This window comes from Callithrix jacchus, chromosome 4 (genome assembly GCF_049354715.1).
Source record: "Callithrix jacchus isolate 240 chromosome 4, calJac240_pri, whole genome shotgun sequence".
In the NCBI taxonomy this organism is placed as follows: domain Eukaryota; kingdom Metazoa; phylum Chordata; class Mammalia; order Primates; family Cebidae; genus Callithrix; species Callithrix jacchus.
The window spans coordinates 15142502-15168539 of NC_133505.1; the positions used below are offsets into that span (position 1 = coordinate 15142502).

The 26038-nt window shown below is 42.3% G+C and overlaps 2 protein-coding genes across 12 annotated transcripts in view; one reads left to right on the forward strand and one right to left on the reverse strand.

The window, feature by feature from the left end:
- Positions 1-26038, forward strand: part of DTNBP1 (dystrobrevin binding protein 1) — a 161703-nt gene that overhangs the window by 98370 nt on the left and 37295 nt on the right. For all 11 annotated transcript variants that reach the window (XM_035294859.3, XM_078368308.1, XM_035294853.3 and 8 more), the window contains one exon: positions 7061-7083. In XM_035294859.3, the coding sequence (XP_035150750.1) occupies positions 7061-7083 (23 nt within the window). The remainder of the gene's footprint in view (positions 1-7060; positions 7084-26038) is intronic.
- On the reverse strand, positions 17771-21937 carry LOC100390749 (sperm motility kinase-like). Its single transcript, XM_008991207.4, has 2 exons — positions 20363-21937; positions 17771-20178 (listed from the first exon to the last, which is right to left on the reverse strand). Exon 1 carries the CDS (start codon positions 21654-21656, stop codon positions 20385-20387), a length of 1272 nt encoding a protein of 423 aa, XP_008989455.4. The 5' UTR covers positions 21657-21937; the 3' UTR covers positions 17771-20178; positions 20363-20384.

Here is a 26038-nt window from a genome sequence, read left to right on the forward strand (position 1 = left end):
AATCCATGGGCCAGGTGCTCTGGCTCACACCTATAATCCCAGCATTTTGGGCGGTGGAGGCGGGTGGATCACGAAGTCAAGAGAGCGAGACCATCCTGGCCAACGTGGTGAAACCCCATCTCTACTAAAAATACAAAAATTACAGCTGGGTGTGGTGGCGCATGCCTGTAGTCCCAGCCACTCAGGAGGCTGAGGCAGGAGAATCGCTTGAACTTGGGAGGTGGAGGTTGCAGTGAGCTGAGATCGCACCACTGCAGTCCGGCCTGGTGACAGAGCAAGACTCCACCTCAAAAAAAAAAAAAAAAAAATCAGTAACACAAAGGTGATATTAATTTTTTAAGTAGTTGTATAATAAAATTTTTTAGCCAATTAGTCGCTATGGGCTAGTCAAACACCAGTACACCAGGGAAAATAAAAGTGTTTTTTGCAGACTTGTTTTTGAAAACCATGAGATGTCTAAACCACAAGATATCTTCAGGGATATGTTGAGGATTTTACCTCATTCATATGTCAATGATCCTAGCTTTCAACGTTAGTTTTTATTAGTTTCCTAAAAATAATGTACTTTCCCCAAGCTAGGTAAACGCAGATGTTGCCTGGAAGTTTTGGAGTAGCTCTGAGTTTCATATATCTGACGCGAATCCTATAGATTTAGTGATATACGTAAGTAACTTTCTGTTAGGGGTAAACTTGGCCCCTGAACTGTATTTGGATGCTGCAGATGGTACACATGCAGAGTCAGAGCTGTGAGTTGTAGTCCCAGTCCTGTCACTTACTATCTGTGTGGCCCCTCATTTTCAAGCCTCATTTTTTTATGTATTAAGTGAGAGTGATGATACCTACAGTTAGGTAATTGCAAGTTATAGGAGACAGGATGTGTAAAATGCCTTGCATAATGTGGAGTATATAATGGGGACTCAGTTAATATCACTTACTTCTATCTCATCTTATCTTATTCTACTTTCCTCAACCTCCTTCTCCAGGCATGGCTTTCCATATCAGATAGAATTTCCTGTAAAACAGTTCTAGGAAAGTGATTCTTGTAAGGTGGGTGGAATGTAATCCACATATAACTTAGTGCTGCCAACCTGCCTAGAACTTTATTATTTTTTTTGGAATCCATTTTTCTTAAATTGTAGGTTTTCTTTATTACCGTATCCTTCAGATTCTTTCCAACTTTAAATTCCAAAATTCTGGGGTCATCATCTTGTTACTTTCTAGGCTATATTTGCCCAAAATAGATAGATAAAGTTTCTATTAATAGCCTATTAAGGTTTTAATACCATTTTTACAGTGAACCATCTGCTTTTCAAGAGGTTTTATTTTATAAAGTTGAAAATGTTTTGCTCGTTTTATGTAAGAATAAATGACAACAGGGATTTTTAAGGTATAGAGAGTCCTAAGAAAATTCACCCCAAGCTGGAAGCAGACCCCTCACACCACCCACCACCAATCCCCCTCAGACTCTATTAACGGAACCCTACCAAGCCTGTAGGGAGACACATTTTCAGGTGGTACCACAGGACTGTGGACTGCCAGGAAACAATAGACCTCTGACTTGGTGGTGATGAGTGGTAGATGCTTCTTTCTGGAGAGTGGGCTTGTGAGATCTTTCCCAGGAACAAGTAGTCACAGTAATAGGTTCTGTTCATCAGCCATAACAAAGGGACACTGTTCAGGAGTGTTCTATAAAAGAGTATTGCTGATCATGCTTAAAAAATTTCCCCACACATATCTGCATGTGAAGAAAAATGTTGGGGTGCATTTTGCAGTTGGCATTTTGAATGTGGTATTTTGTGTTAGCCTTTTATCATGCATTTGTCCTAGGGAGGCAGTTTAGTGTTTAGAGAGATTTGCTTTGTCTGTGTTTATGGAGGCATTTATCCAGTAGCTTCTATCTATTAAGTTTTCATCTTGAGTCTGAGCTACTTGATTTCTACTCATATGCACATTTAATATACTTCTTGTAACATTCCATAGACTTATTTATTAATGTGATTCTTTCTTTCATTTTCATTCTCTCTCATAATTCAATCCCTGGAGAGAAAATGATTAAATAATAGCAGTTTCACCCTTTGGAATATTATTAGCTTTTGAGTCTAGTGTTATTCTTTGAATGTTTTAGTTTCAGGGTTATGCTAAATTTTGTAAAGGCATTAGCTGAATTGAGTAAATTTTGAAATATGGCAACATTTAAAACAAGGCATTTCAATTCTTTTTATTTGATCTTCTGAAAATACTATTATGGAAGTAAGAAACTCAATTTTTAGAAAATACAGTGACAGGTTGTTTCAAATAAGATAATACTTGATCAGACTTTATCAAAAATAAAATGTAGTTACAGCAAGGGCCTCTTTGAAGAAGTAGACCTTAGTCATCCTGTGGCCTTAGTACTTGGTAATCATGATGCTGGGTGTCTGTTGGTTCCAACTCTGGGCACGTGTGTGATGCAGGATGGATGAAATGCAGTTTCTGCACCTCAGGAACTGTGTGGTTACTCTAGAGATGACACCTGTACAGACAGAACTACATTACGAGGCACAATGTGAGATGTATAACCTTGACCAAGTTTAATGCTATGGGATTTTTGATAAAGGAGAGATTCCTGATTGGGTGTCAATGAAGTCTTCTTGGAAGAAGATAAACTTGAAGGCTGTTTTACACTAATAATTATTAGCTTTTTAAATGCTAATAACAGAGTTTGAAGGAGAGTGACTAGAACTTAAAACTCCTGCTTACCCATAGTTTTTCATCTAGTTAACTGAGAGTGTGACTTAATGATTGAGAGTAAAGTATCTGCTGTGTTCTTGATAAGTGTTGCGCATCATCATCAGTTTTACTGTCCTTGAAAACTCTTCAGCTCAGTCCTTGCTTCTCCAGGAGATTCTTTTCTACCAAACCAAAATGAATGAGTTGTCCTCTCTACTTTATTTTTAGAGTATCCCCAGCATGTCATTACCAAAGCAGTGTAATCTATGATGTTGATTTCTAATTATTGCTTTCCTTCTCTGTCTCTCCCACTAAAGTTCCTTGAGGTTATGGAACATGTCTATTCCAAACCTAGCATTATTCCTAATGCTATTCCTAACACTACCATAGTGTCTAAGGCTTAATAAATTTTTGTTGAATGATTGAACTCAACCAAAATTATATTCAGTATAAGAAAATGGATATTTATATAAGGTTGATGGCAGTGACAATGGAGAGAAATGGATTAATTCACGATATGTTTTGAGATAGAATTGACAGGATTTATTGATTATTTGGATGGAGAATGAGGGAGATGGATGAGCCAAAACTTGAGGAGCTGTGTAATGCTGTTAACTAAGATGAGGTAGACTGGAGAAGAACAGGCTGTCTTGCAAATGTTTGAGAAGCCTCCTCCACTTTTGCATAAAGCTGTCTGTCATCTGGGCAGTTGCATATGAGTCTGGAATTCAAAGAAGAGATCAAAACAAGAAATGTGATCATGGAGCCAGTAGCATATGGATGGCATTTAAGGCTATGGATGAAACTGGCTTGTGAGCGAATGTAAGCTGAGGAGAGAAGAGGGCTCAGCACCAAGCCTGCAGCACTCCAGCACCTTGTGGTCTGAATGGGATGGAAACAATAGCAAAAGAAACTGAGGAGGACACTAGAGGGAACTGTTTCAAGAAACTGACACAAGAACAGAAAGCCAAACACCAGATATTCTCACTCATAGGTGGGTGTTGAACAATGAAAACATGTGGACCCAGGGAGAGGAACATCCACACACTGGGGGCAATTGGTGGAGATTGGGGAGGGATAACATGAGGAGAAATTCCAGATACAGTATGCACCTAAAGTAAAATAAGTAAATTTAAAGAAAAGAAAGAAAGAAACTACCAGTTGAGTCAAATGCTGCTGAAGGATTAGGATGAAAACAGAATTGGTCACTAGATTTGTCAACATGGTGATTGTTGGTGGCCTTGATTGTGTAGTGCGTGTTCCAGAAGCCAAATTGGAATGGGTTCAAGAGTGAATGTGAAGTGATAGAGTAGGAATCTATAGGAGTTAAATCCTTGAGCAGGCTGAAAGGGATGGGAATCCTGTCTGCAGCTTTCAGCCTTCCTGTTTGAGCAATTCCCAAACTGAACTCATGCATCGCCCTCCAAAGTCTTCCCTTCTCGTGATCCAGACTAGAATTGTCCCCGTTAGAATGCTTGTCTCCTTCCTGCTTTTACCCCATTTAGTCAGAGGCCTTGGGCTGTTGAGTCTTCTTTATGATACTTTTCAAATTGGAATCCTTTATTTCATTGCCATTGCCACTTACGTTGCTCTTGCCAAATATTAATTAGCTCTTCCCCAATGGTCCCCCATGGTTTCCTGAATACTCACTGCTTTTATTCTCTCCCTTGCCAATATCATCCATCACAGCTAGAACATTCTTCCTAAAATACAGCTTTGCTCATGTTATTCTCCTGCTAAAAATAAAACCGAATCTTTTACCCTGGCACTGAGAACTCCCTACCTTTTTATCTGAATTACTTTCTCTTCATTCATCCTGCTGTTCTGAAATATGTTTCCTAAATATAACCTGCATCTTTGGCCTCCGTGATCTCGCAGTTACTGCTGCCTGTGACTGATGTGCCTCTCCCTGCCTTCTCTTTGTATATTTCCAAATGCTGAATACTTCTTACAGATGGTGGAGTATACCCCAAAAATTGTGAAATCTCAAGGCTTTCAGTGCTGCTGCTTTACTTCATCAGTTCCTTAAAAGTTCGATAATTCTTTAAGCCGATTATCTGTACCACCACTACTTCAAGCAGTCATCTGTTTTAGGAACTGGGTACAGGAATGATTTTTCTTTCTGAAGGGAAGTTTCTTGGAAATTTCACCGACAGTTGTGGAATTGCCGGTCATGACGCTGTGTGAAAGAGGATGCCCAGAAGATCCTTTGCTTGTCCTCTTCACAGCAGCAGCCAGATGGTTGCAGGGTGAGCAGGATGAGTCCACAGGAAAAGCTCCCTCCTCAGTTGCACACTCGCTTATTAATGTATTTAATAGTAGATGTTGGATTCCTTGTTTTTATGGTTGTTAGTATTTGGGAGTGGGAGAAGAACAGTGTGTATGAAATCATTATTCTGAGTTTCAGCTTTTTAAAACAAGGGGCCCTTTAGAAATTCTGCTCACAGTCACACGTTCTAAAAAGAAAATTAGAAGCTCGCTAAAGATTGTAATCATAGAAAAAAAAGAATTACTCATTAGAATATTGAACTGAGTGTTCCATCAACTTTCCCCACATTGGGGAATTGCTAATGTGAGGACATCATTAAGAAGTAAATTGAAGATACCTTTTCGAGATTCTCTTATGATACGTGTTGCCTGCCTGTTGTGTTTGGTTTTTATTATTGGGGTATAAAGCAGGTTTTAGGCATGTTTAGCTTGGACCTAGCTAAGCTTTTAAGACTGAAGTTGATTATTGTCTGAAGGGAAACAATTACACAGGGTTGTTTTGTTTTAAAGACCGAGTCTCGCTCTTTGGCCCAGGCTGGAGTGCAGTTACACAATCTTGGCTCACTGCAACCTCTGCCTCCCAGGTTCAAGCGATTCTCCTGCCTCAGGCTTTCATGTAGCTGGGATTATAAGCACCTGCCGCCACCACCCCACCCCACCCCTACCCCCAGCTAATTTTTGTTGTTGTTGTCCCTCTGTCACCAGTTTGGAGTGCAACCTCCGCCGCCCAGGTTCAATGATTCTCCTGCCTTAGCCTACCTAGTAGCTGGGACTACAGGTGCATGCCGTCACCCTCAGCTAATTTGTGTATTTTTAGTAGAGACGAGGTTTCACTATGTTGGCGAGGATGGTCTTGATCTTTTGTCTTCGTGATCTGCCCGCCTCGGCCTCACAAAATGCTGGGATTACAGGTGTGAGCCACCACACCTGGCCTAATTTTTGTATTTTTAGTAGGGATGGGGTTTCACCATGTTGGCCAGGCTGGTCTCAAACTCTTGACCTCAGGTGATCCACCCCTCAGCCTCCCAAAATGCTGGGATTACAGGCATGAGCCACTGAGCCTGGCCACACAGATTTTTCAAAAAAGGGGATTGAAAATTCTTTTGTAGTTATGAGCCGTGGTGCTGGAGAATTATTATAAGTAGGTACTGTGAGGAAGAAAAGGAGTGGGATGACCATCTGATTTAAGAGCCTTCACTTTGGCACTTGCAAGAAGATTATCTACTTGGCCTTTTGATAGGCAGCTTGCCGGGCCTTCCTAGGAGCCGCTGAGTGTATTCAGCTATTTTGGAACATGAGGGGTATTGTAATTAGGTATATAGAACATTGATTTAAGAATTCAAAACATCTCTTGATTTTTAATAAAACCTAGAGCACAAGTAGAAAAATAAATGTCTCGTATTTTAAGTGGAATAAGGAGCCTTTACTTCCTCAAAATTACTCATTAGTACTGATAATGAGGAAAAAAATACGTAACTGCAAAATTGTGAGGGAAAACTTCAAAACAACTTGCTTTGTGTTTTAGCATCCTTAATTAACATGGACAAAATAATAAAGCAGAAGATTCCTGGAGGCGTGGCCCTTTGTGGCAGGATGAGCTGTGGACCTTAATCCTTTGATAAAAGCTTTCCCCCTTTTCTCCTTTGCTGTTGAAAGGGAAAATAACTACTTCTATTCTGGATGATTTTTAACTAATCATCTCAAAACTCCAGTATCGAATATTTATCCATCAAGGAAAAATTTTGTTAAGTGCTTTTTATAAACTGATTTTTATATATATGAGGTGGTTCAAAGCTGGCATTAAAATGCTATCTTTGTCCTTACAATTGTTTTATTGTTTAGATTATTATTTAGATTCTGATGGAACTTTTTTGAACCATTAATAGAAAATAGCAGAAATAGCTGAAAATAGTTGCTTTAGGCTCATTGTACTGGTCATTTCAGTAAAGTATAATTGATATATGAGGATCCAGAAATACCCCTGTGGGCATTTAAAGTATATAAAGTTTTATTATGTTGAAAGAACAGTTTTCATTGGGAAGAGATTTTAAATTTGCATTTTCTTGTCTTTTTTTTTCTGCAGGAAGGAACTTGAAACCTTCAAAGGTAATGTTGTGTTAATTCTTCACTTTAAAGTAGAGAGTTCATTGTTGTCAGATGTTCTCTCTTGATGATGATGAAAAAACTCATTTTAAAAATCAGTTTACATAAAAAAGTAAAACTTTACTTAAAACTGTTTTTGTAGGTTTTGTTTAATTTCTTTTGTGGTTTTGATGTTCTCTCTAACACTTGGACCAAGTGAGAGTTTCGGCTAATTATCTTTATGAGTGGTATGTTAGGGAGGTGCAGTGCTAACTTTGAGGTTGTTGAGAATCACAGTTTAAGAAGATTCTAGTTTCTTTTATGCAGTCTGGGCCACGTGGAAAGGGAGTGGTGACAAGGATCAAAAGGTGCTTCTGCAATTGACCTTACAGTTACTCGAACTTTTTGAGAGGTCTTCAGTGCTGGGTCTGGCTCTGCTGCTGTGTTATGATTTTGGATGAGCCTCTTAACTTTTCCAGCACAGTTTCTCTCTCTATTCGTAAAATTAGAGGCTCAGATGAATTATATTCTGAGATTCCAAAAGCACCCAGCATTATTTTTACTTTCAGGGAACGTTTGAAGGAGGGATGCTGGAGAATAATTCTTGGTCATATTGACTCTTACTGGTCATGGAGAAACACTAGGGAAAAACACAAACTTTCCAGTAGCTCAAGGTCCTTCCAGTTTGCTATTTTTCAATTATTCATGAGCAATTAAGTAAGTAGAAATCCTATTCTACAGAGACTCATTTCAATAAGTGAAAAAAACTCTTTGAATCACTTAATAAATCATTTCTGATGTTAGTTGTTTTATGTTTATTATACTTCACATATAAACCAGCATTATCCTTTAGATTTACTGAATGATTAAAGATTTTCAAGAGTATCATTTGTGGTTGAATTGTTTGTGTCTGATCTGTTTGTATTTAGAAAAAAATGACAAATTCTCAAGATAAAAGATATAAAGGCTAATTTCTTCTATAGCTATTATTGAACAGCCTTGTTTTGGCTGGATTTCTGTTTGATCTACTACAGCTATAGTAAATGATTAAGCTCATGGCCAGTTTCTTGAAGGTAATGTTATATGACTATGTGATATAATGTGTTGTCATGGCTGTCATTGTTCTTATTGAATTTGTAAACCACTACTTGTGTACATTTTTTTTAAATCAGTGGTTTAAAATAAGATTTGAAATCCTTATAAAATGCTTTTTCCTTCTCATTCTTTTGATTGACTAGTTTAGTATCTTATATAACAAGAAAGGGTGGAAAAACACAGTCACGTTAATATTAAAAGACAGGCAGGGACACAGATTATGTAAAATGTTAGTTTTACTTGCATCTCAGTTCTGAGGCATACTTTTTTAGTATGACAATATTCAGAGAAAAAGAAGAGAATAACAGTTTGCAAAAGGTTAGGTAGTGTTGTACATTACCCAATAGAATCATTCAATTTAGGCTGAAATATCTTGTGTATACACATATTCCTAATTATGTGCAAATACAGCAATCAGATCCACCCACAGACCAATTAAAGATCTCAAATGTGAACAAACCCTAAATTGAATGTTGCATTATGTCTAGATTTTTAGTATCAATGTTCATTCAATAGTTTCTTCATTTTGTTAATTAATTTATTTATTTGTTATTTTATTTTTTTGAGAAAGAGTCTCACTGTGTCACCTAAGCTGGAGTGCAGTGGCCTGATCTTGGCTCACTGCAACCTCTGTTTCTTGGGTTCAAGAGAGTCTCCTGCCTCAGCCTCCTGAGTAGCTGGGATTACAGGTGCACAGTACCACACCTGGCTTATTTTTTATTTTTAGTAGAGACAGGGTTTCACCGTGTTGGTGGTCAGGGTTGTCTTGAACTCCTGGCCTCGTAATTTGCCCGCCTTGGCCTCCCAAAGTGCTGGGATTACAGGCATGAGCCACCGTACCTGGCCATGTTTTGCTAATATTTTAAAAACATGGCCCAGGCATGGTGGCTCATGCCTGTAATCCCAGCACTTTGGGAGGCTAAGGGGGGCAGAGCACCTGAGGTTAGGAGTTTGAGACCAGCCTGACCAACATGGTGAAACCCCGTCTCTACTAAAAATTCAAAAGGTAGCCAGGTGCAGTAGTACACGCAGCTACTTGGGAGGAGGAGGCAGGAGAATCACTTGAACCCAGGAGGTGGAGGTTGCAATGAGCTAAGATCACAGCTCTGCACTCCAGCCTGAGCCACAGAGTGAAACTCTGTCTCAAAAAAAAAAAAAAAAAAGAGTACCCTATAACAAGAAAAACAGAAATTTAATAGCTCTTCCAAAGTGTTAGTGGAGAAAAAAAGTTTTAAAAATTTGTTCAAACATATTGTGGCAATTTATTATTTTTTGAATATTGCCTTTGTCCTTTTCAGGTTGCAGGAAAATAAAAGGGGTTACTTCCTCCAATTGCTTATTCAACTTATATTTAGAAGCTCTTTTCTAAATTGGGGGAAAACTAACTTTTGAGAACCACAGTACAAAATTAGTAACCCTCCAAGTTAGTAATATAGATACGTATCATCCACCAAGTCTGGGTTCTCCCTTTTGTACTCCATTGAGGTTGATGAGATAAGTTCACCTTACTTACTTGTGCTGCATATAGCCAATCTCTACAAGATTATTAGAACTAGTTGTTCCTGTTTTAATGTTGGCAATAGGAAATTTTTCTGTGGTCCCGAAATACTGCATTCATTTAAACTTTTTAGTGACAGTCACTCAAGTATTAGACAACAGAAAAAAGGAGGATAAGATCATAAAAGTCCTAATTTCATATTTTTAGTGTGGAAGGAATTCCATTATTGTAAGCACGTGTAGACTACATAAGCTTTCTCAGTCTTTAAAAACATAGGATATTCAAGGCTTAGCTCTGGAAAGCAGAGAGCAGTGGATGAGCCAGGACCAGAGTGGTCAGAGGAAACAGGAAGACCAAGGCAGTGTAGTGACAAAAAAACTACAGAGGAGAGAGTTTAGAGGAGGAAAAGTGGTTACCCATGACATAAATAATGCAGAGAAGTTGAGCCAAATGGGGAGAGCCTATTGGATTTGTCAATGAACAGGTCGTTGGTGACCTGAAAGAGCTGTTTGTAAAGGGTGAATCCGAATTGAAAATCAGAAGGGTATGAATAGGCTGGGAACGTTTGTAATCCCAGCACTTTGGGAGGCTGTGGCAGGCAGATCACTTGAGGTCAGGCATTGGAGAACAGCCTGGCTAACCTGACAAAACCCCATCTATACGAGAAATACAAAAAATTAGCCCAGCGTGGTGTGGGAGCGCCTATAGTTTCAGCACCTTGGGAGGCTGGGGCATGAGAATTGCTTGAACCCAAGAGGCAGAGGTTGCAGTGACTCAAGATTGTATCACTGCACTCCAGCCTGGGCAACAGAGTGAGACTGTCTCTTAAAAAAAGAAGCATATGAGTAGTTAGAAATCAAGGTGACAGAAACTAACATTCAATCGTGAATGGATAGAAATAAATGAAAATGCAACAAGACAGGATCAGGGTCAAAGTCAGGGGAGGTGTAGTTGAAGAGACAGAAGGAGTCATTACCATAATAAAGAAAATGGAAATAAATGGTATCCAGATAGGTTATCCTTGGAAGGTATCCAGGGACATCTCTTTTCCTAAGACCTTAAAGAACAAAAAGATGGCTGATAATATAGGAAAAAGTTGACATGGAAGGATGAAATAATTTTTTAAGAATTCACATAAGGAATGATAATCTGAATTTTTCAGGGCTAGGCTCAGAAGTAGAAATAAACACCAAAGCAAATATATTTGGTTAACAGAGTTGGAAATGGGAAGACATATAAGATGGGCCAGGAGGGTGTGGTAACCATGGATTCTAGTGAGAGCATGATTGAAATAATTCGCTGTGGCCTTCAGACCGGAGAGGAGAAGCCTGACCAGACCAGCAGAATAAGCAGGCTGGGTGGTACAGGTGAGGTACCCCTTAAAGGGGAACAACACTTTTAGTGGCTGAGTTGGATCTTGTGGTTTAAGAAGGGACTTCAGTTTTAAATCTTAAAACGGAAGCAATTCCCAGTGATGATGATGGCTAAATTTGAGTAAAAATAGAAATTACCAAGTCAAAGAGGTCATCTGACTTGGAGAATTCTGAGGCTGTGGGGAGTCTCACTTGTTTGGATGACTCATGGATGTGGCTTATGCATATTACTGACTTGGCAGCCCTTAGCATGTTACAAATAGGGGTGATGATACTAGTTGGTAAACTTAGTAGTTTGTTGGTTCACTTCAAGAGTTGGCTTAACATGTGAGACAAAACTGCTGCCATTAAACAATATTTAAGTGACTCAGGTTAGTTGATATTACTGCCTTCTGTCTTCAAGGAACTAAAGGATTGTGGAAACCTTATAGGTTAGAAAGGCAAATATATAATTTGAATACAATATAGTAATAATAGAAATAAGCACACTAAGGTGGGAATAACCAACCAGAGAGAGGACATGTCACTTGATCTGAATGACAAGTACTCACTGGGCTGGAAAGGATAGTAAAGACATTCCAGGAAGAGGAAAGAACAATTGTAAAGATGTAGATATGTTCATTTCAAGAATACAAGTTAAAATTTAATTTATTTATTAAAGGAGCCACAAGTAATTTGCCGTGGCTGAAGCATTGGTGTGTGGGGTGAAGTGATGAGGGTTGAAATTGGACAGAGAGGCAAGAAACAACTGGTACCCAGCCTTGAATGCCATGCACAGGAACTTGGACATTTCCCTTTAGGCCAGTGGTCTTCAGAGAGGAATGTGGGTATGCAAAACATTAGGAGCAGAGAGGAAACTGGAATTTTTATTTGCTTTTTATGTCATCCTTTAAATGTCAATTTTGTGTATGTTGTGTAATAAATTAGAACACGAATTCATATGTATGATATGCGAATATACACATTTGGGGGTACATTTTCTTGTGGCAGGGGTGTATGATCAAAAAGAGCTCAGAGTATACTGTTGTAGCTGATAGAGTCTGGATAGGGAGTGGGATATCCTTGAGGGTTTCAATCAAGGTAGAAGGATCAGATTTGCATTTTAAAGCAAGTTTTCTGGAATCAAATAGGAGATAGGTTAGAGAAGAGCAGGTCTAGACTAAGGTTAGTTGGGAAACAGATTTGAATTCAGGCAGTGCTAGAGTAGAAAGACAGAGATTCAAGAAACTGATTAGGGCCAGGGGCTCTGGCTCATGCCTGTAATCCCAGCATTTTGGGGGGGCCAAGGTGGCTGATCACAAGGCCAGGAGACCGAGACCATCCTGGCTAACACGTTGAAATCTTGCTCTACTAAAAATGCAAAAAAAAAAAAAAAATTAGCTACACATGGTGGCACACATCTGTAGTCCCAGCTACTCAGGAGGCTGAGGCAGGAGATTCACTTGAACCCCGGAGGCGGAGGTTGCAGTGAGCCAAGATCGTGCCACTGAACTCCAGCCTTCCAGCCTGGGTGACAGAGACTTCGTCTTTCGCTCCAAAAAAAAAGAAAGAAACTGAGTAGAATAAAAAATCAGTAAACTATTTCTTTTTATTGCTGCATTAATATTTCGTTGTATGAATATACCCCATTTTGTTTAGCCACTCACCGGCTGATGGACATTTGGATTGTTTCTGGGTTTTGCCTCTTGTGAATAATGCTGCCTTAAACTTTCTTATGGAAGTCTTTGTGTTGACATATGTTTTTATTTATCTTGAGTATATAGCTAAGACTAGAATTTCTGGATCATATGACAAGTTTGTGTTTAACTTTCTGAGAAACTGCTAAACTGTTTTACAAAAATGGCTGTACCACTTTCCGTTCCTGGGGTCAGCAGTGTGTGAGGGCTGCAGTTTCTCCTTATCCTTGACAACACTAGTTAGCTCTTATGTTTAGGTCTGTGATCTATTTTCAGTTAAGCCTTGTGTTTGTGCAAGTTAAAAGTCCACCTTCATTTTTTTTTTTTTGACATATCGATATCCAGTTGTCTCAGAACCATTTTTTTTGGCAGACCTTGGGGCTCTAGGCTGCACTGTGCCCAAGTCTCCCTCACAAACCTCAGAACTATTTTTTGATTCCCCATTGAATTGCTTCGGCACCTTTGTAGGAAACCAGTGATCATAATGTAAGAGTTTTTTTCTGAACACTCAACTTTGTTCCTTATTGCCAATGCCACACTGCGTTGACTACTGTAGCTTCGTAGTAAAATTGAAATTGGGAGGTCTGAGTCCTCCAACCTAGTTCTTTTTAAAATTGGTTTGGCTATTTAAGGTTTTTTTGCCTTTTGATATAAATTTTAGGATCATTTTGGCAATTTTAACAGAGAAAATAACCTACTGAGACTTTAATAGGGATGGTTGTGTTGCATGTATAGATCAATTTGGGGAAAATAATCATCTTAATGATACTGAGTCTTTCAATCCATGAACATAGAATGTATCCCTATTTAAGTCATCTTCAGTTTTTCTAAGCAGTTTTGTTGTTTTCAATATATGAGTCTTCTTTTGTTAAATTTACTCCTTAATATTTTATTCTTACTGAGTTAATTTCATCCTGAGCATGTTAAATTTTCAGTATCTATAAGACATTTAGGTGGAAGTGTCCAATGGGCTATTGAACCTCAGGAGAAAGAGCTGTGCTAGATTTGAGAATAGCCAGCATGTAGGTGGGAATGGAAGCCTGGGGTTGGATGAAGTTGCCCACGGAGAACAGGGCAGAATGAAAAAAGATGACAATGCATAAAAATCTAGGAAGCACGATTCACCAGACAGGTACAAGAAGAGGGCTAGCTGCCCATAGTGGAGACCTAGAGGCAAAGGGGAAAATGCAGTAAGGAGAACATTTCAAGGACATGTCAAGAAGCAATGTCATATTGTTGTGGAGAAGACAAACTGAAATATTGCCTGAGAGTGAACTGATGATCTTAATGAGGACACTTTTGGCAGCATGAGTTTGTGTATGTGAGAGCTGGGGGTGGAAACCAGATGGCAGAGGATTGGAATGAGTGGACTGTCCTGCCGTGTTCACCATTGTGACCCAGGTGCTTGGCACTTTGATGCTTATTACATATGTAAATGAATGAGGAAGTAGAAACAATGCTTTCGAAAGCTAAGGCTAAAGGATGGAAAGAAGGGTAGTAGTTAGAGGAGACAGTTAGGTTGAAGGGAGGATTTTTTTCTTAAATTTGTGGAGGAAGTTGAGTATATGTATGTGAAAAAGGAACAAAAGCTGTAGAGAGGGAGAGGTTGAAGATACAGTGAGAGTGGCTGATGGATGGAGCTGTGATTCAGAGGGGACCATCAGGAGTGGGATTTAGACCATACGGTTTTGAAAACAGAAAAGATTGTGGGAGAAGTATTTGTAACTATAGAATTGATGATTTAAGATACTTATTAAATATATATAGCAAATTCCAAGCCACTGATTAGTGTTGCTGAATTTGAAAGAACCTTTAGGCTAATGCCACATTAAAAATGAGGTGGGGGAACATTTTAGATACCTTGCGTGTTATGAAATGAACTATATTTTTAATTTTTATGTTACTACTTTCAAACAGCAAGATTTCATCTCTCTCTTGGTGTGTTACTAAAGCATCTTTGTACCTAGATGACAGATTCAGATGGATTTAGTGGATTTTCAGCCTTTCCTCCCCTCCATTTTGAGCTGCATTTGGTATGGTCCCAGACCGGTGCATACATCTTTGTACACTAGAGCCCCTGAGAGCTTGCATTTTGCTTTTATAGAGGCAGTAGATTCCAATGTATGTCTGCTTAAGCCATCAGCAAAAAACTAACAGGCTTACTACAATTTCTTTGGAAAAAGCTGCTTCTGGCTTCAGCCTCACTTCCTTTGTTCTACATCCCAGAAGATGCACGTGAGGGCAGCTGCCTGGTAACTGGAGGCTTCACTTGACCAGCACTGAGCTTCTGTTCACTCATTCAGGTCACATCCATGTCATCTCCAGGACTCACCGAAAATAGTCAGAGGAATCCCTGTAGGTAGAACTTTATTTTATGTTTTTCCTTTGCTGCTTTTTTTGAAATGTTTACTTTCATGCTTGGATACATGGCTGTATTTGTATGGTATGCAGATGACATATTGTTTAAAAGCAGAAATTAAATTTCAACTTGGCTTGAACCTACACGGAGTACATTTTTATGAGAGCATTGTTAGTTTCTTTCTGTTACCATCAAGTAATAATTACTAAATTAATACCTAAAATAAGTTTAAAATGTTGCCTGAAAATGTAGGACTTTTTTTTTTTCTTATAATGTGTGTCTTCTCATGCATCAGGTGAAATTCATCAAACTGACATTTTTAATGAAGCAATATTTATATTAAAAGATAAATATAAAATATCAGGAAAATAATGCTAGTTATTTGAATAATGAGTCCAGTGCTGCTCCATAAAACTAATTCAGCATCTCTTGCTGCTAGCAAGTTCATTTTTCAAGAGGCAGTTAATAGAGTTAGAAATATGTGAGCCATATCCAAAGATGGTATAAAGTTACAATTCATTCTCTGCTACTATGTAGGTTCATCTAAAATGGCTGATTTTCAATATGGATTTTGAAAAATGTCATAATGCTTCATACAGGTTGAACATTTATGATTTTCATAATTTTACAGAACTTCAGTGTATTCCATATTAGCCAGAGGCTGTGGTTTTAACGACATCTCTGCATGATATTTATGTACATATTACGACATATACAAGGATATTGAAGTTGTGGAACTTACTGCAAAAATGCCTAAAAAATTAACCGTGCATTTTTTTGTTGAGTAACTTATTGTCCTATCCATGGGGGTAACTAAGGAATACTTTTTAATAGTTACTGCATTTTTAAAAACTCCCTGTTATTCATTTAAGTTGGCATACATTATGGCTTATTATACACATCATGCCTTGTGTGGTAGAAGCCACTTCTCTTTAAATGGGAAAAAAAATGAAGTGCATGTTGTCTCTAATCTATCAATGTTACTCTGTTTTTAATATTACAAATTTGAATAAGGTATATCAAACTTAAATTAAGAGAAAAGTTCCTTCTTTGTGTCCCTATTTCATGTCTGTATGTGTAGAACATAGCAAAACCCTTCAAGGTTAGACATATTAACAGAAGTAAAATGATAGCTCAGGAATTCATAAAATTGGAGCATTAATGGAATCAGATTCTAACTGGAGGTTTTACCACATTCTTGTTCATTAAGTGTTCAGGAACAGACTTATCAGTGAGAACTTTGCCATTTATTTTTAAAGTATTTACTTCCAGGGAATGTATAATAAATGATACATTTTCTCTTCTCTCAGTCATTATCTTAAATAGTGGTTCTAAGAGTAAAGATCTGCCTATAGGTATAATCTGATATTCAATGTTACTGTTTTAAATTATTCATCTAAGGATTTACTTATTGAAAATCTTGATTTCTTGGTAAATACTGGCAAGATTTTTGAGGTATCTCCTCTTTTTTTCATATGTCAATATATGTAAGTGTATATTCTGTTTTTTAAAAGCTGGTTTATGTAACAGTGTTTAAGTAAAGTTAGTATCTGTGTCCTATAATACCAAAATATTTATATCCTGTCTGTTAATTTTAGCTCTACGTTTGTTTTTAAGACGTAGTCGATTCTTTATTCTAATACCCTGTCTTCAGTTGTCATGCTGGGCATGACCTGAAATTCTCTAAGATGATGATCTATATTGAAGGGGAACTGGCACTTTAACAGCATGCTTAGGTATTAAACTACATAAAAATAGAGCATCAAGTTTGGGGTTGTCATGCTTAAATGTTACCTTTCTGGGATTTCTCGTAATGATTATAAACCACCATTGTATGATCAATAATTATAGCAATAGAGTATTTTAGAAGTGAATCAGGACAACATTTTGTTGTCTGTCATATGTGTTTGGTATCATGTATAAATATAGCTCTTCTGGTGTATTACCATTTTGCTGGAACATGGTATAACTTGACAGCAAAAATTATACCTTTCAGAAAACTAAACTTTAAAACCACAAAAAAGAAATCTTTGAAAATTTTAGCTGTCAGGCTTAAAAAGAGACCGTTTGTTGAATTCATATGGAGCTTCATGATTTTGTCTTAGCTTTTTAGAGGTTTGTGCTGGAAAATAACCTGTGTAATCTTGTAGCTCTGCTGATAAGATTGTTGAAGGCAACTGATGAAGTTTGTACTTTCTTAGAAGATTGGTAGTTGCCTGATGGTTTTTTATAAACTTCTAGAGCAGGGGAGAAGTCAAATGGTCAACTGAGCTGAGAAACTCTCACTCCGATTCTTTTGATGATATAGGATGCTGCTGCTTTCTGGCTACTTCCTGTTGAATAGGGGCAGAGTGAGGGAGAAGGGTCAGTTGGCTGGTGCCTCGGTTGGGAGTCAGACATGGGGTGAATTAGCATCTGGTTTACGGCCACCCTGGAAATTTCTCTCATGCGGGCCCATAAAAACCTGAGGGAAAAAGGGGATAGCATTATCAGAAGACAAACGATGATGATGGGAGTGATAATAGGGGTTAGCCAGGTTAGCATGGGGGATTGCCACCAGTTAAGAGGCCAGGTTGATGCATTCTGCTTCTTGTGGAGGTCCTCTTGGAGGCGATAGAGAGTGCTGACATTTTCTTCTACGAGGCCTGTTTCATTGATGTAATAGCAGCACTGCTCCTGAAGAAACAGACAGGGCCCTTCGGTTCTGGAGAGTTACCTGGGCCAGTGACGTGATTTGTCGCTGGAGGGGGGCCAGGGAGGCGGCCGACGCTTCGATAGCCACGCGAAGCTTGTCCTCTAGTTGAGTGGCTGAGGTGACACTGTAGCCTAGGGCGCCGCTACCCAGCTCGGCTGCCACCAGAGAGGATGCTAGAGAGAGACCAACGACCATGAGGAGGAAGACTGCTCGTCTATCTCGGTGATTAGGGGAGGGTGGAAGGAGGAATAGAAGTTTGGCCTGTCCGTAGACCTCTAACTGCAGGATCAAGGTGACAGGCACACAAGGGAAAGGGAAGGAGGCATTAATAACTTTAGTTAAGGTTCCATTACACCAGAAATATCCTCTTGGTGGTGCATAGAGGGAGGATTTTACCTTTACTGTGGTGTTACAGCTGGGATTGGAGCTGCTGGCTGTCTCATGGCAGAGAGAGAAATTTTGAGGGTGTACTTGGAACAAGGGGATATCCGTTAAGATGGTGCCAGGTCCCGTAGGTGATTGTGACAGATTAAACCCGGACCTGAGGGAAACTACAGTTAAGGGGGGGGTTGCTGAGAGCGGCACATAAAAAGCAGTTGGTGATATTCATGGCTTTAGTTAAATTTAACATGTTGGCTCCCTGCTGTACTAGAGTCAACCAAGAGAAAGACTGAGAGGTGTTATCTGAGGGTTTGAATTGGTTAGTTAGGATGGCTTCATTTTGCAGGATTGTATGGCTTACAGAACTGAGCTGTTCTGTTGCTTTAGAGATGATGCGGGTATAGGACCGGAATATTAGCCATGTTCCCTGAGGGTGGCTCCAGGTATAATCTTCACAGACTTTACCAGACACTCCTGTATCCTAACAGCTGTGCCAGGGTCACGGATGTTGAGGGCTAAGGAACCATTGCTGAAGTGAGCGAGCATGCGGTTGGGATGGCTTGGAGGCTGTGGCTTGTGGATAACACAAGAGCTGTATGGGCACACCCCATAGGTGGTGTTCCACCAATGACAGTAGTCCTTAGTTTGGTCATATAGAAAACACAGCCCGTGCCGAAAATGAAACCCATGATTGCGACCGAGTGCGGCGCTTTTACCGTGTGGGATGAGGATGGAGACAGTGGACTGATAGCTGCCTGTTTGGCGGTTTGGCTGTGAAAGATTATGGGTCCTGGTGGTGGGGCCCTCAGTCCAGGATTCCTGGGTTGCAAGGATCCTGGTTTGAGCTCTTGGAGGAGAACCAGCCTGGCTGGAGAGGTGCTGCCGGGTGGGGGTCCTCTGGTCCCAGAGTGACAGGGAGAATGCAGTCAGCATGCTCCCTGAGTACCTGGCAGAGGAGAGAGAGAAACGGAAGGTAGGAGGCCAGTGGAGGCGGTCGTGCAGGGAGATTATGGGAAACCAGGAAAGGCCGGCCGTACAGCCATTCGAAGGGGCTCAGGCCCGTTGGCCCTCATGGGGGGGCCAGGGCAAGAGGTAGGAGTGTTCCCGGCTCACTTGCTGAACCAAGAGAGTTTTACTTCAATAGCAAGTTTGGCCAAATGGTCTTTGAGGATGCCGTGGGCCCGTTCAACTTTACCCGATGACTGAGGATGGTAAGGGATGTGTAGTTTGCAGATGTTGAGGGACTCGGCGACGACCTGGATTACTTGGGCCGTAAATGCTGGACCGTTGTCCAACTGGATGGTGGCACGTAGGCCAAAGCGAGGGATGACTTCTTGTGTAAGAAACATCTCTAGCAAGTAATTGCCACTCAGCTTGTGGTACTGTGAAGGCTAATACCATAGAATTTGGTTACTTAAAATCTAAAGTCATGTTATCTTTAGGCTTAAGAGAAATTTGTACTTGTAGTTTTTGGAGCAGATTCCTCCTCAACAAAGGAACAGGGCAGCTGGGAAGATACAAGAACTTGTGCCGCACCTCTTGCCTTCCAGTGACATATTTTGATTGGCAAAGGGGTGGGTTTGTTTTTGTTCATTTTTACCTGATACATAGTAGTAGTGTGAGACAGTGAGCCACCAGTTTGGATCATATCCCACCACTAGGTATTGCATGGGGGTAAACTGCATGATCTTTATAGACCGTTCTCCAGTCTGGCTTAGACTCTGGTTTAGCTATATCTTTTTCTTACTCTCTTCCACGTCCTCCTCCATCCTTTCATTATCCCCGCTTTTCTTTCAACTAAGGCAGGTGCTAGTAAATCTGCCTTTTCCTTTGCCTCACGCCTTGCCCTTCTCCAATGCTACTTTCTCTTGCCACCTTTCCATTGCTACTACAAAATTTGCAAGAAGCAAGAAATGGTCATTTATCAGAATGATACATTTATTTTTATATTTTTTTATATAAAGTGCTGCAGGCTCCAACGTTGCTCCTGGGCATCTCAGGTTTCAATGTTCCTGGACCTCAGGGCCTTCGTCCTCTCCAATCTAAATGCAGAGACATTTGACATGAACATGTTTTGCAAAATGCAATACATTCTTATTGACTCTGCACCCTCACACTGCACCCCATGAAGGTACAAGCATGATTTGCCAATTAAAACAATGCTAATAAAGACAGAATAAATATAGTAAAATGCAAGAAGTGCGGCTTGACCGCCCACCTACTTACTTTTTCTCTTGGGTGGGCCCTCTTACTCTGCCTCTTGGATGGGCACAGGCCAGCAGCATCTCCTTATTATGGCAATGCACCTTCGGGCAGCCCTGCGGCAGCTCCAGCCTCTTGTTGGCCGGGCCAACACAGCCTCGGGCTGCCCAGCTTGGAGGACGCTGCCTTCGTGTACTGGTTGTGGAGCCACGGTGCTCTGGGTGGTGATCTGGGTGGAGGCGGCCGTGAGGTTATGCGGGAGGGCTGGTTGAGCCAAAGTTTCTAAATTTTCCCTGCCGGTGGAGCACTTGGTGGAGGCTGCAGACACAAGGTCACGCTGGGGGGCTTCCTCTGCCAAGGTTTCTAAAGCACCACCACTGCCTATGGCGCTTACAATGGAGGAGGCCACACGGTCACACTGGAGGGCTTGCCGTGCCAAGTTTTCTAAATCTTCACAATTGCGCTCAATGGTCAGGGAGGCCGTGGGGGCATGCTGGGGGTCTGACTTCCTGTGAAGGCCGTTGTTCACCCATGATTCCCCCATGACTTTGTCTGCTGTTGGCCACTCATTGGGATCAGGCGTTAAAAGGTTTTTAATTAGTCTTTTAAGGCCTTCAGAAAAGTACTGCGGGCTAGCATACTGGCCAGATAGAATTAGGCGTTTCAGTTGCGTACGACTCACTGCGGAGAAGGGCAGGTTGTTGGACACCATCTGGAACAGCGTGACGCCTAGGCTCCATATGTCCATGGCGGGGCATTCATAGCCCTGGGCCCCGAAGAGTTCTGGGGCCATGTAGGCCAGGGTGCCATGAGCTATTGTCAGCCTCTGCCCCTCATGGTAACTCGTGGCCGATCCAAAATCCGCAATTTTGATGTTTCCCTTAATATCTAACAGCATGTTGTCCGGTTTCAGGTCTCTGTGAGCGATGCTGCGGCGGTGGAGGTACCTCACGGCGGACAGCATTTGTTGGAACTTGCCTCGGGCCTCCTCCTCTGTCATGATGTTCTGTTCAAGCCAGTTAGACAGGCTTCCTCCTGCGGCGTATTCAAGTACTAACTGGCACGCCTCTTTGCTGCTAATAATATGATATAATTTAATGATGTTTCGGTGGTGCACCGACTGTAAAACAGTCATCTCTCTGTGGCTAGAGAGGAAGCCGGTTCTGTCGATTGTTTTCACCGCCACCGCCACCCGGGTGCTGGTCTTTAAGTGCCAGGCCAGCGTGACCTCGCCAAAGGCACCACGGCCTATGAAATTCAGTATTTGATAATGCAGTGGCCGCAGGGCAGGTGAGGTGGAGGCCAATCCCTGCTTCATGGTGCCTCTCTAAGTCTACAACTACTATAACTCTACTATGATAAAATCTTAAACAACACTATTGACTACCCCAAAGTACACTAAAATACTAAGCAATACTAACTATATTAACTATACTAACAATGATAACTAAAAAAACACCCACGCCCCTCCCACAAAAACTCCCCCCAACGCCCCTCCCACAAAAACTCCCCCCACCCACCCCCCCCAAACAACTCGTAATCGCTAAGCTGGTCTGAGTCCACAGGTCACCAAAAAAGCTTCCAGGGATTTATCAGGCCAAAAACCATGACCCAGCCAGGGCCTTATATAGGCCTGTCTGTTACGACATCACAAAGGCTTTTCATGAGCTCAGAGCAAAGCAGGGGCCAATCATGGCTGGGGATCTTTCACAGAGGTTTTCTCTCTTTTGGTCCCCAAAACACCTTCCTCTTTTAAAAAGTAAGTGCTTTTGTCTAGATGGATTATAGAGATTGATATTTCGTTTCCTAGCTATTTAAACTGGTACAACACTTCAACAGCATTTTCGTTCGTAGTTTCTTTTTCTATATTTATTGTACTCTTAAGTTCTGGGGTACATGTGTAGATTGTGCAGGTTTGTTACATAGGTTTAACGTGCCATGGTGGTTTTCAATCATTTGTAATTTCAAAATCTGAAATAGCTTTTGGATTTTGAAGATCTCCTAATGTCTACATGCAACATATTCAATTCCTTTTCTTTCATCTCTCAATGGTTGATCTAAACCATTGAGAAGGGAGAGAATATTTTCCTTTCCTTGTAGGGTTTTTCCTTCCTCATGTGGTTGAGATTATGTAATGGACACAGAGGAAACAGACATACCCTACCCTCCATGAGCCCATAGCCTCTTCAGGAAGGACCCCCAGCCATGAAGCTCCTTCAGCGTGAGAAGCACCAGGTGAAGTGGGGGCCAGAGAAGAGTGGCCTGGGCCTCAGGTCAGCTCTGGTGAGGGAAGAAGTGGGGCTTTCTAGAGGCCCAGTGTGCTGAACCCTGCGGTGTGAGGAGGGGTCGCCTAAGTGAGTAGAGACAAGGGCAGGAGGGTAGCCTCTGCAAAGGCCCAGGATGACTGAGGGTGGCTCTCTGGAGGGATGCGCTAGTCTGAACGAGTGACAGGGGCCAGGTTGGGAAGCACTCAAGTCCCAGGACAGAGGCTAAACCTGTATTCCAGCGCTGGGGCTGTGGAACAGTTCTGAGCCCCTCGCTGGGCCACAGCCCTCACATCCTGACTCTGCCCCAGGCGGAGGTGCTGCTATTAATAGTAGGGGCCCTGTAGGTGCACTGGAGGGTGGAAGGGAAGGGCTCCCCAGGAATAGCCCTGCATGGATGACAGGCACCCCACAGAGGGCATGGCCACCAGGAAATGTAGGTCCTTCTACATTTAGGTGGAGGCAGCAGGCACAGGCTGAAAGGAGAAAGTGGGGCTGGATTCCCAGGGTTCCTAAATGCCAGGATGAGGTGCTTTTATTGCCTCCTGGGGAGCAAGATTTGGAAGAGACTGAGGCCCATGAGGGCAGCACTCAGGAGGCTGGTCTGGAGGGAGATGGCCCCTGAAGGGGCACACCTGTGCCTGTCCCTGTTGGCTCAGCCCTCACTGGCACTAGGAATCCCTTGGTCAGCAATGGGGGGGTGTCATAGCCTTCTGCCTGGAGCCAGAACACCCTGACATGTTCTCCCCAGGATTCTGCACTTTCTTTCCTTTTTTTTTTCCCCCGAGACAGAGTCTCACTCTGTCACCCAGGCCAGAGTACAATGGCATGATCTCAGTTTACTGCAACCTCCGCCGCCTTGGTTCAAGTGATTCTCCTGCCTCAGCTTCCTGAGTATCTGGAATTACAGTCGTGCACCACCACACCCAGCTCATTTTTCATATTTTTAGTGGAGATGTGTTTTGCCATGTTGGCCAGGCTGGTCATGAACCCCTGGGCTCAAGTGATCCTCCCACCCTGGCTTCCCAAAGTGCTGGGATTCCAGGTGAGAGCCACCGCACTTGGCCTGCTCCTGCTCTTCCATATGTGCATTGGAGTCGCCTCTCCCTGAGGCTGCTGCTGCACCCTGAGCATCTGGCACAACTGTGGACCCGAGGAGGTGCTCAAACACGCGACTCCCTGGGGACCTCGGATCTGGGTGGCTCCCTTATGTGACACGAGGCAGGAAGCAGAGCTCTGTGGGTCATGTGCCGCCCTAGGGCATGAAGGCTGTCCTTGTTCTCTTGCGAGCCAGGCTTGGCCACTCTTCCAGGGGACCCACCCACACTGCCTAGCCTGGCCGAGAGTGGCCTTCCTGTCCCTGCCTGGAGTGGTGTCTGCCACATGCTCTGAAGCTGGCCCTTTGCTGTGAAGTCTTGAAGGGCAGGGTGTGTGTGAGTCACCCACCACTGGGGCCTGGTAGGGTGGGGAGGCACCTAAGTGGGACTGCTGCCAACGCATCTTGGGTCTGGAGTGCAGGAGTCAGTAACTGACTCCACCTTGGGGGCCTGATGGGAGGCCTCAAATAGGCCTTGGCCATTCCATGGGGCTCAGGAGCACCAGGGGCTTATCAGGGCTCGTGGCTGGGAGCAAGTCCAGGCCCTGGGGCTTCTGGGCCTGTTCTTTTTGAAGGTCGGTCTGCAGGATGACCTGGTATTGGTCCGTGGGTGTCCTGTGGCCTCCTGCATCTCATGGCCTTGCCCTTGCCCTTCAGCATGACCCTCCAGTGCCTTCATCGGTCTCCACAGAGCTCATCCTGGTAGAGGATGTGAGGGTGAGCCTGGAAGAGGTGACCATCTAGGACCGTCTTGGCTTCCAGATACAGCCCATGCCCTGCCGGCTGCCTGGGTAAGACCCAACAGGGGACCCCCTCACCCTCCAAAACACAGCCCAACTCTCCCTGAATCTGCCTCCTGCCGGTGGAGCTCCACTTCAGGAAAGACTCGGGTGACTTCTTCCTCAATACCAGTGCTGCAGACGACATCAAGATGGCCTACCAGGAAACCAGGGCCATCACCATGGTAAGTTTGGGTCATTGGTCCCCAGGGTGATTTTCATTCTTCCTCTGGGCCATTGCGATGTTCATAGATTGGTATTTTAAAAGCTGTCACTTAATGTCATCAGGTATAACTAGCAAAGCTGTTAGAGTCTCTGATTTATTCTGCAACTTTAGTCATTTTCATGCTACCTTTGTGATTTTTTTTTTATTTTTGAGACAGGGTCTCACTCTGTTGCCTGGGCTGGAGTGCAGTGGCAGGATCATAGCTTACTGCAGCCTTGACCTCCTGGGCTTAAGTGATCCTCCCAACTCAGCCTCCGGAGTAGCTGTGACTACCACCACCTGGCTGCGCACACCACTACACCTGGCTAATTTTTGTATTTTTTTGTAGAGATGGGATCTCACCATGTTGCCCAGCTGGTCTCGAACTCCTGGGCTCACAGGATCCACCCGCCCTGGCCTCTCAAAGTGCTGGCATTACCGGTGTGACCCTCCGCACCCAGGTTACCTTTATGATTTTCATTCCATGTCCACAAACTACCCACACTGTCACCTAATGGTTTCCTTTCTGTCAATCTTTCCATTAAAACTAAAATATTATTACATAAGCAGCACTCTAACAACAATCAAGAAAATTGCTTGTAAAGAGGTTGCACCTTTCTCTGTTTCCCCAGGTTGATTTCTTGACCCTCTCCCTATTCTTGCAAGTGTTGACTTATCTATGCTCGTGGCATGGAAGAATTTAGTGTTCTGCTTTCCATTATCTTATTCTATTCTCACTTTTTCTATTTCCCCATGTTGACAGGGAGGCTGGCTGATTATTTTTATGTCGTCATTTGTACTTTCGCCGTTCTTTTCTAATCAGTGTTTGGATGATCAAAATGTTTTTGTTCTTTCAAAAATATAGGGAAGAATAGAATGAAAAGAGTAAAAACAAACCCTCAGACATGGCTGCATATCTGCACAATGGGTTATGATGTAATCACAAATACAGAACTTATTATAGAAGGGAGTTCTTAATATGGAACGTGTAACAAACCCTCTCTAAGTCATCAACTCAAGGCAGCTGAAAGCTCATTGGTTTGATACAACAGTGGCAGTGACACCCCCCCCCCCCCGCCGCATGTCATTAAACCACTGTTGTGCTGTGGTCTTTGAGCTGCTGTGAGCCCAAGACCTGCTTTCCTCTGTTAGAAGGGGTGGTTCCGCGTGGTTGAGGAGTGTTGCAGTCAGGCCAGCTTCAGAGACTTTCCCCGGAACCAGCGAGGTCTGGGTTGATCCAGTGCTTGGTGCCTGGTGGGGACTCTGATGGTGCCGCACAGTGTATGGGCTAGAGGTGCCCTTACCGTGGGTCTCCTGCCATCCTGATACTCGGGTTTGCTTTTGGCTTTGCCTGGT

Excerpts from the sequence above, each read along its gene's own strand:
- LOC100390749 (XM_008991207.4), bottom strand. The coding sequence starts at position 21,656 with ATGAAGCAGGGATTGGCCTCCACCTCACCTGCCCTGCGGCCACTGCAT.